The 17363-nt window shown below is 38.2% G+C and overlaps 2 protein-coding genes across 2 annotated transcripts; both read left to right on the forward strand.

Annotated features, from left to right (window-relative positions):
• The first annotated feature begins 1157 nt into the window (after window positions 1-1157).
• On the forward strand, window positions 1158-5219 carry otc (ornithine transcarbamylase). The gene is made up of 10 exons (XM_083902460.1): window positions 1158-1275; window positions 1366-1495; window positions 2466-2547; window positions 2906-2993; window positions 3089-3242; window positions 4077-4199; window positions 4302-4355; window positions 4440-4589; window positions 4662-4799; window positions 4886-5219. Exons 1-10 carry the CDS (start codon window positions 1202-1204, stop codon window positions 4943-4945), a joined length of 1053 nt encoding a protein of 350 aa, XP_083758586.1. The 5' UTR covers window positions 1158-1201; the 3' UTR covers window positions 4946-5219.
• Window positions 5220-7993: 2774 nt separating this feature from the next.
• gpr161b (G protein-coupled receptor 161b) lies at window positions 7994-13250 on the forward strand (the record flags this gene model as incomplete). Its single annotated transcript, XM_083902578.1, has 5 exons — window positions 7994-8346; window positions 9846-10567; window positions 11395-11502; window positions 11865-11993; window positions 12979-13250. The coding sequence occupies 5 exons, from the start codon at window positions 7994-7996 to the stop codon at window positions 13248-13250; spliced, it is 1584 nt and encodes a 527-aa protein (XP_083758704.1).
• Between the last annotated feature and the right edge of the window lie 4113 nt (window positions 13251-17363).

Genomic DNA, 17363 nt, shown 5'->3' on the forward strand with positions numbered 1-17363 from the left:
TCTGAATGTTTTAAGCGTTTTTCTTAAACGTCGTAGTGTTTGGCCCTCCGGGGCCACCGTACTTTAAAAGCATTAAAGTTTCAGCAGCACTGGTGAGGAACTGGCGTCTGTGTGAAATCCCACAAGTAAGATTAGCCTCTGGATTATTTAAGATAAGTGTTCAACCATGTGCGGTGGAGGAGTGCGTTGTTAAACTGAGCTGAGATTAATGTTTATGTTTATGTTTATGTTTACGTCTTTCTCCAGATTATTTAATTAACATTTGTTTTTAATCTCATGCACTGTTTCCATTTTAAAGCCACTTAATAATCGTTATTTACTTCCATATTTTGTCTCTCAGACTCTTTCTCTGCCATTGTTTTAATTCATATCTATGGAGCTCCACAACTAGTGAACAATTTGGTGCAACACTGCCCCCTGCTGGCATCAAACAAGGACTACCCTTATCTGAAGTCAAAAGCAGGTTATTATTTGACTGTTTTTTTTTTTATTATTGTTATATTTGTTTATTTCCTGTACTGGAAACTGTGGGTCAGTTCTCATGACAGAGAAATAAAAACCTATATTTTCAGTAACATATAACTAAAATTTCCTGTGATAAAATGGATTTAAGTGTATAATTGATGGTGAAAGTTAAGTTGAATTTATAATTAGGCTTGTTTTTTAAAATAATTTATGTATTAATTCATTAGATTTATTAATAATAATTAAAAATATATATATATATATATATTTAAAAAAAAATACTCAGCACAAAGGCCTGGAAATAAAACAAATTTAAAAGCCAATTTTAATCAATATAGATAAAACTTTACCCACCCATCAATCTATCTTTAAATATATTATATATGAATGAATACGTACATAGTTTAAGCATATTGTATACAAATAAATAACTAGATCTAAACTAAACTAACTAAACAATTAAATTAAAGTAAAAAACGGTTTTCGATTTTGATTTTTTTTTTTAATGCAGTAAAAATGCATAAAAACAAACATCAAGAAGCTTCTAAAAAAAAGTAAATAAAAAATAAGCCCCGCCCACTTTTCCCCGTCGTCCTGCAGTGACGTAGGCAGCAGCCTCGTCGCTGATTGGCTGCTCGCTCCTGGCGCACGTGGTCAGCAGCCGGACTATCAAAACTCCTCAGTGAAGAAAGTGATGAAACACTGACACGTGTTTGCGGTTCTGTTTGGATCGTGAATGAACGCAGCTGAGATGTTTGTTAAACTTGTGTTTAAAGAAACTTTCCTCAAACTTTCTTCACGAAGCTTCAGGTAAGAGACACAGATGATGATGATAATGCAGTGGCGTTTGTGTGTCTGGATTATTGTTTGTTCTTTATTGTGTGTGTGTTGTGTGTTCAGCTCGTCCTGCGCTGCAGTGAATCTAAAGGGTCGCAGTTTCCTCACACTGAAGGATTTCAGCTCAGATGAAATCCAGAGACTGTTGTGGGTTTCAGGAGACCTCAAACACCGCATCAAGCACCAACAGCAGGTTTTCTACAGTTTTTTTTCTGTAGTGTCATCACTTCTGTGTGTGTTTGTGTGTGTGTGTGTTTAATCTGTGCATGTGTCACTGTAACAACACTGGAAAAATACGGTGGCCCTGGAGTGACAAACACAACAACATTTTAGAAAACAGGACAACATTAAGAAGAAAACGCTACAACATTCAGAAAACGCTATGTTAAGAATAAATCACTACAACATTAATAAAATGCTAAAGCATTAAGAAATCACTACAATATTAAGAAAACGCTACATTAAGAAAACGCTAAAACATTAAGAAGAAAAAGCTAAAACGTCAAGAAGAAAACGCTACAACATTAAGAAAAAAACGCTTAAACATCAAGAAGAAAATGCTACAACATTAAGAAGAAAACGCTTAAACATCAAGAAAACGCTACATCAAGAAAAAAAACGCTAAAACATCAAGAAGAAAACACTACAACATTAAGAAAACGCTACAACATTAAAAAAACGCTACAACATTAAGAAAACGCTACAACATCAAGAAGAAAACGCTACAACATTAAAAAAACGCTACAACATTAAAAAAACGCTACAACATTAAGAAAACGCTACAACATTAAGAAAAAAACGCTTAAACATCAAGAAAACGCTACATCAAGAAAAAAACGCTAAAACATCAAGAAGAAAACACTACAACATTAAGAAAAACGCTACAACATTAAGAAAACGCTACAACATTAAGAACACAAAACGACAATATTTTTTTTGAAAAAGTTGAGAAAACGCTAAAACATTAAAATGAAAACACATCATTAAGCACAAAAACATTACCAAAGTGCTTAATTTTGTTGCGTTTTATGAACATTTTAGCAGTTTTATTATGCGTTTTCTTCATATTTTATTGCTGTTGGGTTTTTCTTTACGTTGTGGTGTGTGTTTGGCACTCCAGGGCCACCGTAGGAAAAACAGGCAAACTATCATTTCTATTTCAGTATCTTCCTCTCCTGCAAGGGAAGTCGATTGCAATGATATTTGAGAAGAGGAGCACCAGAACAAGAATGTCCACAGAGACAGGTGTGTGTGTGTCTATGTGTGTGTGTGTATTTATATCATTGTGAGGACCAAAACACTTTTTTAACGCTCTGTCGCAACTTAAAATAGCTTTTTCGGTGTTTAGACTTGGTTTTATGGTTAGAATTGTGTCTTCAGTAAAGTTTTCTGCTGCACAGATACGTCCTCACATCAAAATCATTGTTAACGTGGACACAAAAGAAGTGCTGACGTTCAGGAACAGAAGCAACAAAGCGTCCGCACACACACACACACACACACACACTCTGCTGCTCTGAAATCCAGTCATTTACACTACTTAATGTCTAATATCACAGTCCCAACATTTTAATATTAATTTGCTTTAATATTATTGTTGCAGGCTTCTCTTTGCTGGGTGGACACCCCTGTTTCCTCACCTCTCAGGACATCCACCTGGGAGTGAACGAGAGCTGCAGCGACACAGCCAGGTGAGTCTGTCGATGGAGGTTGTGGTGTCAGTCGAGTTCTTCTGTATATCCACAAATGTCCGGGTGTCGCTGAGTCTCCGGAACGTTCTCCTCAGGGTTCTGTCGGGGTTCTGTGACGTCGTCTTGGCTCGAGTGTACAGTCACTCCACGCTGGAGGAGCTGGATAAAGCGGCTTCCGTCCCCATCATCAACGGCCTCTCTGACCTCTATCACCCCATCCAGATCCTGGCCGACTTCCTCACTTTACAGGTAGCTCAGCGTTCCCGTTATGGATTTAAGGATTTATAAATAAATGGCAAAACCAATGATAAAGTACAACGACGTCGAGGTTAAATTTAATTTCATGGTGATCGATTTTCCATTCACTGTTATACTGTATGCTAATCCAAGAAAAATTATAAAAAGTAGTATATAAAGTATTTTTATGATGATTAAAAAAACCAATTCCATTGAATATTAACCATGAATAGGATTGTTTTGGTCACATTGCTATGCTTTGTGTTTTGGTTTAAATGTCAAAGTTCAAATTTGCAACTGTTTTTGTAGAAGTGATTAACAAATAAAGCTAACTTATTATTATAATTACTATTATGGTTAATATAATAATCATAAATATTAAAATACACCTGCAGACTATTTATTTATTTATTTATTTATTTATTTAATTAATTAATTAATTAATTAATGTTTTTTATTATAATAAATATTAAAATAAACCTGTAGACTCTTATATATTTAATTATTTTTTATTATTAATGAATTAATGAATTAATGTTTTTATTATTAAAAAAATAAAATATTAACTTAAAGACTCTTATATAATTATTTTTAAATAATTAATTAATTACTTCCTTTATTTAATAATATATTTTTTTAAATTATTATTTAATAAAAAAAAAATATAATAATTATAATTTAAAAAATTACAATATTTTTTCTTCCACTCAACATGTATATATTCGTGCATCACACGGTTACAATGAATCCACACAGCAGCTTGTTTATACGTCGATGATACGTTTGAAAATAAATGCTAATGAGCGACGAATAAATCACTAAAACCTGCTTTGTTTTTCACCGCAGGAGCATTACGGGTCCCTCCGGGGATTAACGGTGAGCTGGATCGGAGACGGCAACAACGTCCTGCACTCGTTCATGATGACCGCTGCCAAACTGGGCGTTCACCTCAGGATCGCCACACCGAAGGTTCCCCTGCTTTTAACGCCCGTCGTCGGGTTGTACTTTTTACAGATTGTCGCATTTGTGGTCCTGCGCTGTAATGACTCTCTAAAGCTGCGTCACTAACAGGGCTACGAGCCGGAGCAGAGGATCATCCAGGAGGCACAGAAACTCTCCAGAGAGGTGAGCTCACATTGTGGCTGTGTGTGTGTTTGTGTGTGTGTGTGTCGTGTGGAGTGTGTTTAAATGTTCTATGGTTTGTCTCAGCACGGGACACAGCTCCTTCTGACCTCCGACCCCATGGAGGCGGCGCACGGCAGCAACGTTTTGGTCACCGACACCTGGGTCAGCATGGGACAGGAGGAGGAGAAGAAGAAGAGGCTCAAAGACTTTGACGGTTACCAGATCACAATGAAGGTATTCATTCATTGTACGTTGGTTTATTTACCCCTCGTGTTACGTTTTCATGTATTTAAATTGCAATTTCAGACGGGAAGTGTATGCAAACCAGACTGGACCTTCTTGCACTGCCTGCCCCGTAAAATGGAGGAGGTGGACGACGAGGTGTTCCACTCCTCGCGCTCCCTCGTCTTCCCCGAGGCTGAGAATAGGAAATGGACAATCATGGTGAGATTGGGGGGAAAAAAATAAATTGTTTTACTGACTGATCCATCAAGTTTGTGCTGGGAAAACACGGTTCTTCTCTCTTTCAGGGTCTGGTGGTTTCTCTTCTGACCGACTACACTCCACAGACCCCCATGCTGAAGTTTTGATTTATTTAAATTGTTTTTAGGTAACTTAAATGCACCATCTTACAAAACAATCTGGAAATTTTTCTATAACGGTGAGATAAAGGGACAAATATGCGGTAAAGATTCCAGATTTGAAGTGAAAGTGGGTTCAGTGTTGTTGTCAACAACAACAACAACACTGTACCACACACCCCTCATCCTCCCTGATGTTGTTGTGTTGACGATCCAAACGTTTAGTGTTTACACGGCTTCTGTTAAAAACAAATGTATACTAAAACTGTATAATAAAACAAATATGCCATAACATGTTTTTAACATGTTGTTATTTCAGGTTGGTAAACTAGTATTATTCTATCATTTCTATTATTATAAATACAATTAAATTATTGTATTTAGCATTATTTTTTTAAAAGTCAAGAGTGTAAAAGGGTTATCTTTTAAATGTGTCAAAGGTAATTTAAATGCATTTGTTGGAGAATGACACAATAAAAATACTGTTCATGTTTATTACCAACGTTTTTCTAATAATAATAAATATATTTTGGCTGTAATGTTATTAAATATTGAACTTTTCAACATGAAACTACTGCATGTATATAAAAGCTTTTATTTTGCATCATAAAATTGTAATTGTAAAATATGGATTGTTATATATAGATATATGTGTATGTATTTTTTTATGATGCATTTATACAAGTATGCAAGTTATGATGAAGTCAGACTGCGCCACCACGCGGTCAGGATCAGTACTACCTCCGACGATTCTCATTGGTTGAGGGGAAGTTGACGAAGTTTGTGTGTATGGGTGGAGCTTTGATCCACGTGTGTGGTCCAGAAGAAACACAAACACAAACACAAACTGCTCTTTGTCACAGAAATAAACACCAACACATGTTTCACACACACGCACACACACACACACACACACATGAATAAATAGTCGTGATGCGTTCACGGTCCGTGTTTACATCCTGCGTTTCCGTCCAGAGTCGTGTTGTCATGGGGATTTTGAAAAGCAACAAAAGCACTTAACTACAATACGATAATACAAACGCTAAATGCATTAATAATGTCACAATGAGGAGGTGAAAACAGGACAGTTGTGCTCGACGACCACCCACAGTCTGCTGCTGTAAGAGGAGAAGAGGAGGAGGAGGAGGAGGAGCAGGGTTGCCAGGTCCGTCTTTTTTCTCTGACAGTTTCTCTGTAGATTAACATAGACATGTAGGTAGATATATAAACTGTGTTTACTTAAAATATGATGTTTCATCTCGTGTTTATAGTTCACACAGTACTGCATTGGTGTTTGTGTGTAAACACTGGAGCTGGTAGTGTGGATAGCCGAGTTTTTTTGTTACGTAAACCTGGCAACCCGTGCATCGCACCCGCAGCTGCACTGATTCTTTAGCTCCAAGTCTCTGTCGCTCCGTAAAACTCCACCGCGTCCTGCGTCCCTCTTTCTCCCCGGGACTTGGACCTCACTTATTGGATAACAGTTGGGGATTAAAACCAAACACGATGGACGTTTTTTTGTCGCCGCACGCGAGCAAATGTGGAGCCACGGAGCCGAACCAGAGCAGGTAAAGGGGGATAAAGTGACCGTGTTTCAGAGCGGGGACAATGGGGAGAAAGTTTGAGCTAACCCCGGCTAACTAACGGTAGCTCGATGCTAACGAGCGGTGTAGACTACTCTTCACACGCTGTTAAAGTGTATTTAAGTGTTGGAAATGTGCTTTATAGAAAGTAAACGATGTTGTCAAACTTTGTGTTTTAGTGTTTAACTTTTCCACTCAGAAACTTAAAACTTGAAACTTAAACCGTACTAAGAAAACAGCAATAAAAATCGTACTAAAGACGCTAGCATGTTTTTCTTTTAAAACGCATTTTTACGACTTTTTACGACAGTTACCCAACGCGCATTAAATACAATAAAATGTTAATTAAAGTAAAAAAAAGCAAGTGAAAATTAGGATTAAAAGTACAGCAAATTAAACAAAAAACATCAGAATAATGTACTTGTACCCTAATTCAATTAAATGTAAAGTTTCTTAGGGTTAAAAATAAGAATGAACTGATCATAGATGATGCATAAATAAAGTTATAATTTAAAAATATCAAACTGTGTAGCTCCAGGCTACACAATTTCATATTATATAAGGATGTCAAATGTCTCATATCCTGTGTTAAACTGAAGGATTTTGCCTTTAATAATATCCTGTTAACAAGAATGTATCATCAGAGTAGAAACATACTATTATATAATAAGAAACTGATTTATTTGTTGTTTGTGGGACAAAAGTTGTAAATTTGTATTTGTTCCATATATTTTATACAATACTCACTCAAGTCATCATGTGTCTTTCAAGGATAAATCCATTTCATAACATCAGTACTTTTCTCTGTTTTTCATTATTGACATTATTGAACATCTGCACATAAATATGCCAGATTATAGGTAATTTACATACTGTATGTTGTCCCCAGTGTGGTTGATGGAATAAAGCAGAGATAAACAAGGAAAGAAAATAGAATATATGTGCTTATAAAAGTATTATCCATCACTAGAGATAAGGAAAAACAACTAACTAACTAACAAAAGGGGGGTGGGGGACAATAACAACAATGTGAGAAAAACAAAGCATTTAAGCTAAATTAAAGTAAAAGACCAAGCAGCTTTTCTGATTTTTCAGCTTCTTAAATGTGAATATTGTCCGTATTCTTTGCTCAAAACAGATTAGCTGAATGTGTGTAAACAAACTGACAGGTGGCAGGTTAACAGAAGATTTGATGCTATGTATGTATGTATGATATCTAGAGTTCTTTTATATGTTTAATGTTACCACCGTAGGAAGCTAGGGACGGGAATCAGTATCGATCAGTATCTGTATTGGTCCAAAACTGGTAAAAATCAGTGTTTTCTGAAGAAATAACCATCAGATTGAAGGATTTATAAGAGCTGAAAGTGTGTAAACAAACAAACGTGGCAGGTTAATAGAAGGTTTGTTGTGTTTTTGTTCCTCGACAGTCTCCCACCATTCCTTCACCTGTCCGGTGGCCCGGCCTCTCACCATGAACGTCAGTAGAAACTGCACAGCGGCGGCGGCAGCTGGGAGTGGCGAGGGTCTGGCGGCGCTGGAGTCGGTCTCCATCGTGACCATCACGCTCCTCGCCTGCCTGGGAAACTTCCTGGTCGTGGCCACCCTCTACCGCCGGCCGTACCTGCTCACGCCCAGCAACAAGTTTGTGTTCAGCCTGACGCTGTCCAACCTGCTGCTGTCCACGCTGGTGCTGCCCTTCGTGGCCGTGAGCTCCGCCAAGAGGGAGTGGGTGTTTGGCGTGGTGTGGTGCAACTTCACCGCCCTGCTCTACCTGCTCATCAGCTCTGCGAGCATGCTCACACTCGGAGCCATCGCCATCGACAGGTCAGTGTTTAATCTTGATTTACGCGCCCACTGGCACCTGAGTCAACATCTTTTTGTTTTAGTATTTGTGCTAGGGCTGCGACATAATAATTTAATTTGAGAACATAATTTCAGTGTCGATTAATCGAGAAAAAGATATATTTTTAAATAAACTTGACCCTTTTCTCTGTGCCTGAGAGTTTTCCTATGGTTGCTGTTTTCAGGCATCCTTGTAAATCAGATTAGTTAACAGCATTTGTAAGACGTGGTGTTTGTCCCAGCTCAAGTGACAAGCATTAGACGGACTTACACGGCAAAGTTATATACAAATGTCCACTTATCGTCAAATTTTATACACAGTACACAGATAATCAATCAATGGTTGCTGGTCTTTGAAGCGAGGAAAGCTGCTTTATTCAATCACGGTCTCGCTCGCCACAGTAAAGCAGCAGCAACAACAACAACAAAATTATTCTGTGCTGCCGAAAATCACGTCAAAACGGCTGATTCCGAACGCACTAGTCGTATATATAGTAGATCGCGTTTTAGCGCACTTTTAGTCATGAACTGTAAATGCAGTGTAACACATTTGACCGTGTAATTTGTGACAAATTAGAGGAAGCAGCGCTCGTCTCGGAGAAATCGTCTCTGTTCTACATACCAGTCGAATGGATCATGCATTTAAAAAAAAGTTAAAAATGGCGTGCACTGTCTCTGAAGAAGTAGTTTGAGTGGCAAGATTAAACAAAACAACTTCACGTGTCAATATGAGTTATACAATAGTATCTTATTAATGGAGTAATTAGCCTACGAAGAAAAATCAAAAATGTCCCAGTTATGATGGCAATTATTGATTATTTCCAGAAAATTCTGGAAAATATGAATCAGTGTTTTAAAAACAGAGAAACCCTGCTGTAAAGGATGATGTACTCGAATGTGCTGTTTGTCCACGAATGGAAATTATTCAGTTTTAATGATTTATTTGGTATTTTGAACAAAGAAACAAGAAAATATTCATATTTTAGAAGCTGAAAACTTGTTTCAGTTATTTAAAATAATTGATTAATTGATGATAAAAGTGGTTGGTGATTCATTTTGGAATCCATTATGTTTGTGCTTGTTTTGGGATCTATCTACGTATTAAAAATCAATTATATGGGATCGTATCAACCTAACCTGACCTTGCAGTGCACTCAAATAAAGGTCTAATAAAAGTCTATATTTATTCACCAGTAATTGCTGCTGTCAGGGAGCACAGAGGATTGTAAAAATGTGGTTACTAAGACCTACTGTAGTAGAAGTTTCTCTGCAACATACCACCCTCACTGTTCTCACCACTGTCCTAATTACCCCGAGCACCTTTGGGGAATTCTAGTTAACAGTGTGGGTTTTGTTCTCCTCAGTCTCTGGCTTTTCAGAAATCCTCTTACAGTAAATGTAGAGAGGGAAATTGCAGCCATGAATTTACTGTATTTCACATCCAAACCTCACCGTTGTGCCTTGTTTTCGTTGTGCCACAGGTACTACGCCGTGCTCTACCCGATGATCTACCCCATGAAGATCACAGGAAACCGCGCGGTGGTGGTGATCGCGTACGTGTGGCTTCACTCTCTGGTGGGCTGCCTGCCTCCTCTCTTCGGCTGGTCCTCCTTCGAGTTCGACTGCTTCAAGTGGACCTGCGTGGCGTCCTGGCACAGGGAGCCCAGCTACACGGCCTTCTGGGTCACGTGGTGCATCCTCCCGCCCCTGGTGGTCATGCTGGGGTGCTACGGCGTCATTTTCCGCGTGGCCCGCATGAAAGCCCGCAAAGTCCACTGCGGCACCGTCGTCGTCGCCCAGGAAGACTCCAACGCTGCTAAGGGGAACGGACGCAAGAACTCGAGCACGTCCACGTCGTCCAACGGCAGCCGGCGGAGTCTGGTGTACGCCGGCAGCCAGTGCAAGGCCTTCGTCACCATCCTGGTGGTGATCGGCACCTTCCTGGTGACGTGGGGGCCGTACGTTTGCGTGGTGTGCAGCGAGGCTCTGTGGGGGCAGGGCAGCGTCTCTCAGGGGCTGGAGACGCTGGTGGCGTGGCTGTCCTTCTGCAGCGCCGCGTGCCACCCGCTCATCTACGGCCTTTGGAACAAGACGGTGAGGAAGGAGCTGCTGGGGATGTGCTTCGGCGACCGTTACTACAGGGAGTCGTTCGCGACGCGGCACAGGACGTCCCGGCTCTTCAGCATCTCCAACAGAATCACAGGTGGGAAATGTAGATGATTTTTATCTCACAAAGAAATGTGAAATAGTAGCATACCTGTGTCTCTGATGTAGCTTCTTAAAGCTCAAGATGATGTTGTTTTCTGATTTGACAAAAGGCTCAAAAAGATGAAAAAGCAGCAAAAGTTTCTATGATTATCCTTTATTAATTGATTAATCAAAGGTAAACAAACAAGAACATTAGTTCTTAACAGTGATACATTAATACAACTCTCTCTTCTATTATTGATGCCAGTCTTTAAAAATGGAGGTAGCAGGTGACAGAGATAAGATGCCATTTTATTCTGCTTTTCTTTTTTTTCTGATGTATAATATTACTGATATATAACTGGATTTAGCAGTTAAATTATAACAAATGATACACAAAATTGTTCAACTAAATATCACATACATGGTTCAACGGATCATCAACCCATGTATAATAAATGCCGTTAATCAAGTTTCTGAGAACAAAAATGTGAAAAATTAAGTTAAAAATACGAATTTTTAAGTAATATCGTTATTAACTTCTTATTGCAACCATAACTCCTGTACTTTACTTGACTTTTTACTTGCACTTTTATATTTCAATATTTCAATGGGTCGTTTATCGAATTAAATTAAAAAAAAAATAATTAAAATGGCAAAAATCTACCTACTATCACAAGTATTCGTATAGATGTTAAACTGGCAGGATAATAAACGACTTGTATACATAACAGTAAGTGGTTGAGTTTGATTATATCTTCATTTTTTCATACTGTATACACAGTTGTGTTGTGTAGTTTGTGTGCTTGTTGTTTGACCTGAATGCTCTTGTTATGTTTGCAGACTTGGGTATGTCCCCTCACCTGACCGCCATGCTGGCAGGAGGAGGACACCTGCTGGCTCCTGGGAGCAGCACAGGAGACACTGGCTTCAGTTTCACCCAGGACTCATGTAAGTGTTTCTGTTTATCTTTTATTTAAAGGGGACATATTATGCAAAATCAACTTTTTGTTATAATTTAAATCCTTATATTTGGCCCTATCAGTCGGCAAAGTGTGAAAAAAGATGACTCAGTCATGTTTTTGTGGTCCTCCTCAGTCTAAATACAGGAGATAAAACACGCAATGTTGACTCCCGCACTCACTGGGAAGTTGTGGTCCAGCCTCATATTCACGTTTCACAATCCACATTTTAATGTCAGGATAATGTTATTATTATAACGAGTAACGTCTTGTGTTATACAAATAAACGTGAGCTGATGATGATGATGATGATGATTAACCCCCCCCCCCCCCACACACACACACACACAGGCACAGACGTGATGCTGCTGGATAACTTCTCCACCGACGGCTCCTCCCACGCGCAGCAGCAGCACGGGAATCCGTCGGCGAAGAGGCGGAGCTCGGTCACCTTTGAAGACCAGGTGGAGCATTCCAAAGGTAAGTGTCATTTCCCGGCTCTTCTCCACAAAAGATTACAGAGTACACACACACACACACAGAGAGAGAGAGGGTTTATCACACCATGTCTCCCCAATTACCCAACCTCCCCTTTGTGTACGTTCTTCTTTAGGTGAAGGCTGTCCTCGTGTAGTTGTGTAACAGCAAAGTAGATTATAATCTGAAGGTTATGAGATGTTTCCCAGGTTAACAGAATCCAAATGTACGACTGTTACCATCGTTACGTGAGCGTTAACCGCAACAAAACGACAATTCACAGACGTTGAGGACATAAACGGCAGCTAGCGATGGCAGTTTTTGGTTGTTTTTATAAACAATTTCATGTTGAATCGACATCAAAAATGAAAATATATATAAATATCATAACGATTGTTGTCGTTATCGTTTGGTCCAGAAAATGTCAGAAAATGATATAAAAAAACTTGTCAAACCTGGAAATGACGATGTTCTCGAACGTCTTGTTTTGTCCACAAACTAAAACGATTAATTTCGAATGATTTATTTGTTATGTGGAGCAAAGAAAAACATCACATTCAAGAAGCTACAACTAGCAGAAATCTTGCTTTAATCATAGCTTCAAACCGATTAATCGATGATCAAAATGTAGTAATCCATTAATATTTTCAGCTCTCGAGGATTGTCCCATTCTGTAGGACATAAACATTCTTTTTCTTTGTTATTTTTAAACCCCGCCCCCCAAAAACAGTCCTGTCTGTGGCGCTGTAACACTGCCAAATACAAGAAGGAAGAATGAGCAAGAAGAAGAGGAAGAGGCTCTTTCCCATGTTGCGTATTTGTTGTAAACACAAACGCAATGGGATAAAAAAACGAGAAATGAGGTTGTGAGGTGTAAAAAAAGAGTTTTCCCTCATCCTCCTGGATTCTTCCCCCTCATTTCCTCAGTCCCTCCTCCCTCCACAAGTCATTCAGTGTCTGCTTTCTCTCTCTCTCTCTCTCTCTTCAGCTGAAAACACATCCTCAGTCCAAGTCCACGCAGAGGCGCACAAGTCTTTAGTCATTTTCGCCTCCTGCCTGGCCAAGGCCATCGAGACAGACGCCAAACTCTCCCTTTTCGGGGAGGACGTGGCTCTGCCGGGGACGCTGTTCTCCACGAGGACGGCGACGAGGCCCAGATACTTGGACGGTCAGAGGCTGAGGCTGGAGAGCATCGACGAGGGCATCGTCAAGGACGACAGGGACGAAGAGGAGCATGAGGCGGAGGAGAAACCAGCCTGAGCTCGTCCGCTCCTCCTGTTGGACTCGCTCGCACTATACTGGCTTTATTATTAGTGAACTTTTATACTCGAGACACTCCTGCTCTGTGGTACAGATCATGAAGTCCCGCTACAAATGCATACGCAATACTTGAAGTTATTAGGAAAAAACACGCCGAGGTACGCAAGAGTATTCATTCCAGGTGTTTTGTACGCGTTCATGTATTCGGATAAGAACTCTTTAACTACTGTAACTTATATTTTCCTGATTGTTTGTAGTAAATTGTTTACTACGCTGCCTTATTGTTATTTTGCGTCGTGTAGCGGATACAGTCGCGTCTGTATCGACCGAAAAACAACAACAACCACAGCCTTGAACTGTACGGCGGAGCTCCCCCTACAGGTTCAGAACAAGTTTTTTTTTCTTTTTACGACACCACCCGCGATCATCGATCCATCATCTACCGTTTTATCCCGTTTTTAACGGAGCTAGCGAACACAAGCCGCAGAGCCATGTTCGTGTTTCTCGTGCAATCGTCGCTTCCTCCAACAACGCCAGCTCTACCGCGATGAACGTCTGAAATAACGCAATCACTGCCTTGATCTTATAAGCCAGTACCAGGCTAAGGGATGTGTGTGTGTGTGTGTGTGTGTGTGCGCGCACGTCGTGCCGCGAAGCAGTTTACGTTTCTCGCGTTACCCGAGGCTTTGCTCGGCGGCTGGTTTTCCGCTAAAAAACCGGCATTTAAGCATCACGCTGGCTCCGAGAGTAGTTAAATTTGGATAAGATTCCAAAATGGTTCCTCAGAGTTCGCATTTTATTTCAAGAAAAAATAAATGTTGCATTAGCTCTGTCAATACTGTAAATATTTATCCAAATATTTATGTACTGCCGAGCTTCACCATATGAACACGTGTGTGTGTGTGTGTGTGTGTGGCCAGTATCTGTAAGTGTTGCTTATTGCGTAGATACCTGCCGAGAGTTAGAGAAGGTCAAAGTTCAAATGTTGGACACGCAGCAGTACAGTAATTGCACTTGAACATATACAGCATGTATGTTTTGTTCCGATGGAAACCACTCTGAGAATTATGACCGTTGGCCATCGGTCGGCCATTTTTGTGAAACAGTTACGACCAGCAGTGAAGTAGCGAGAACCTAAAGAGACGGTTACATTGTGACGAGTTGAGTCTTAATGAAAAACGATGCGCGGTTTACCTCAGTTCATTCATACACTCCATTTCATTTTGTTATTAAAGGACACGTCGTGAGATTGAAAACGAGTTCGGCTCTGGTGTCTCAGTCTCACCACGTACTTAAGTTTGAGTAAGTTTGTGAGAAAAACGCTGTTACGGCTGATGTAATCCTGATTTTCACCATACAGTAAAAACCAATATTTGTATTAAAGTTTTGTATTAAAAGTAGTCTATTAAAGTTTTTTTTTTTACGTACATATATTTGTTCAAATTGTTTATCTGCTGCGATCTGAAAAAATGTAGTCTTTGTCTGACGTGTATTATATGTGTATAGGTATACATGTGAACGTGTGTGTATATATATGTATATATGAATACATGTGCATGTCTTATGTGTGTACACATACATATATATATATATATATGCACTAGTACGTGTATATATGCGCATACATTTATGTGTGTGTGTATATGTCAGGGACCAAGCAGTAAGGAACAGAACACAGTAGAATTTTAAAAGAAAAGGTGTGTTTTTTATTGTACCCAAAGAAGCAACAAAAGCAAACTGAAACTGAGGGCCCCTAAATGAGGTCGACTTGAGATAAACATGCAAACAATAAAGTGCCACTAAATCAGCAGAATAAAATATGACCTTTTTTGTCAGATTTTGGACAACATAGTATAGTATGTTGTTTTTGTCAAATTTTGGACCAAATTTTTTTCTCAAAAAATTGTCACATTTTGGACGACATAGTATAGTATGATGCACAACATAGTATAGTATGACGTTTTTGTCAAGTTTTGTACCAAAAAAATGATTTAAAAAAAAATGTGTCAGATTTTGGATGTCATAGTATATAGTATGTCGTTTTTGTCAAATTTTGGACCAAATTTTTTTCTTCAAAAAATTGTCACATTTTAGACGACATAGAATAGTATGATGCACTACATAGTATAGTATGACGTTTTTGTCAAGTTTTGGACCAAGAAAAACGTTTTTCAAAAATATTGTCAGTTCTTGGACGACATAGTATAGTATGTCGTTTTTGTCAAATTTTGGACCAAATTTTTTTTCTCCAAAAATGGTCACATTTTGGAGACATAGTATAGTATGACGTACTACATAGTATAGTATGACGTTTTTGTCACGTTTTGGACCAAAAAAACGTTTTTCGAAAATATTGTCAGTTATTTGACGACATAGTATAGTATGTCGTTTTTGTCAAATTTTAGACCAAATTTTTTTTCTCCAAAAATGGTCACATTTTAGAGACATAGTATAGTATTACATAGTATAGAATGACGTTTTTTGTCACGTTTTGGACCAAAAAAAGTTTTTCAAAAATATTGTCAGTTCTTGGACGACATAGTATAGTATGTCGTTTTTGTCAAATTTTGGACCAAATTTTTTTTCTCCAAAAATGGTCACATTTTAGAGACATAGTATAGTATTACATGGTATAGTATGACGTTTTTGTCACGTTTTGGACCAAAAAAAGTTTTTCCAAAATATTGTCAGTTCTTGGACGACATCGTATATAGTATGTCGTTTTTGTCAAATTTTGGACCAAATTTTTTTTTCTCCAAAAATGGTCACATTTTGGAGACATAGTATAGTATGACGTCATACATAGTATAGTATGACGTTTTTGTCACGTTTTGGACCAAAAAAACGTTTTTCAAAAATATTGTCAGTTCTTGGACGACATAGTATATAGTATGTCGTTTTTGTCAAATTTTGGACCAAATTTTTTTTCTCCAAAAATGGTCACATTTTAGAGACATAGTATAGTATGACGTGCTACATAGTATAGTATGACGTTTTTGTCACGTTTTGGACCAAAAAAAGTTTTTCAAAAATATTGTCAGTTCTTGGACGACAGTATAGTATGTCGTTTTTGTCAAATTTTGGACCAAATCTTTTTTTATCCAGAAATGGTCACATTTTGGAGACATAGTATAGTATGACGTACTACATAGTATAGTATGACGTTTTTGTCACGTTTTGGACCAAAAAAAGTTTTTCAAAAATATTGTCAGATTTTTGACGACATAGTATAGTATGTCGTTTTTGTCAAATTTTGGACCAAATTTTTTTCTTCAAAAAATTGTCACATTTTAGACGACATAGTATAGTATGACGTACTACATAGTATAGTATGACGTTTTTGTCACGTTTTGGACCAAAAAAACGCTTTTCAAAAATATTGTCAGATTTTGGACGACATAGTATAGTATGTCGTTTTTGTCAAATTTTGGACCAAATTCTTTTTTCTCCAAAAATGGTCACATTTTAGAGACATAGTATAGTAAGACGTACTACATGGTATAGTATGACGTTTTTGTCACGTTTTGGACCAAAAAAACGTTTTTCAAAAATATTGTCAGATTTTGGACGACATAGTATAGTATGTCGTTTTTGTCAAATTTTGGACCAAATTTTTTTTCTCCAAAAATGGTCACATTTTTGAGACATAGTATAGAATGACGTACTACATAGTATAGTATGACGTTTTTGTCACGTTTTGGACCAAAAAAACGTTTTTCAAAAAAATTGTCAGTTCTTGGACGACATAGTATAGTATGTCGTTTTTGTCAAATTTTGGACCAAATTTTTTTCCTACAAAAATTGTCACATTTTGGAGACATAGTATAGTATGACGTCATACATAGTATAGTATGACGTTTTTGTCACGTTTTGGACCAAAAAAACGTTTTTCAAAAATATTGTCAGTTCTTGGACGATATAGTATATAGTATGTCGTTTTTGTCAAATTTTGGACCAAATTTTTTTTCTCCAAAAATGGTCACATTTTAGAGACATAGTATAGTATGACGTACTACATAGTATAGTATGACGTTTTTGTCACGTTTTGGACCAAAAAAAGTTTTTCAAAAATATTGTCAGTTCTTGGACGACAGTATAGTATGTCGTTTTTGT

This window comes from Microchirus variegatus (genome assembly GCF_963457635.1).
Source record: "Microchirus variegatus genome assembly, chromosome: 16".
NCBI lineage: Eukaryota > Metazoa > Chordata > Actinopteri > Pleuronectiformes > Soleidae > Microchirus > Microchirus variegatus.

Excerpts from the sequence above, each read along its gene's own strand:
- otc (XM_083902460.1), top strand. The coding sequence starts at position 1,202 with ATGAACGCAGCTGAGATGTTTGTTAAACTTGTGTTTAAAGAAACTTTC. Across the intron at positions 2,994-3,088 it reads AGCTGCAGCGACACAGCCAG|GGTTCTGTCGGGGTTCTGTG; the intron begins GTGAGTCTGTCG and ends CGTTCTCCTCAG. Across the intron at positions 4,590-4,661 it reads GTTACCAGATCACAATGAAG|ACGGGAAGTGTATGCAAACC; the intron begins GTATTCATTCAT and ends TTGCAATTTCAG.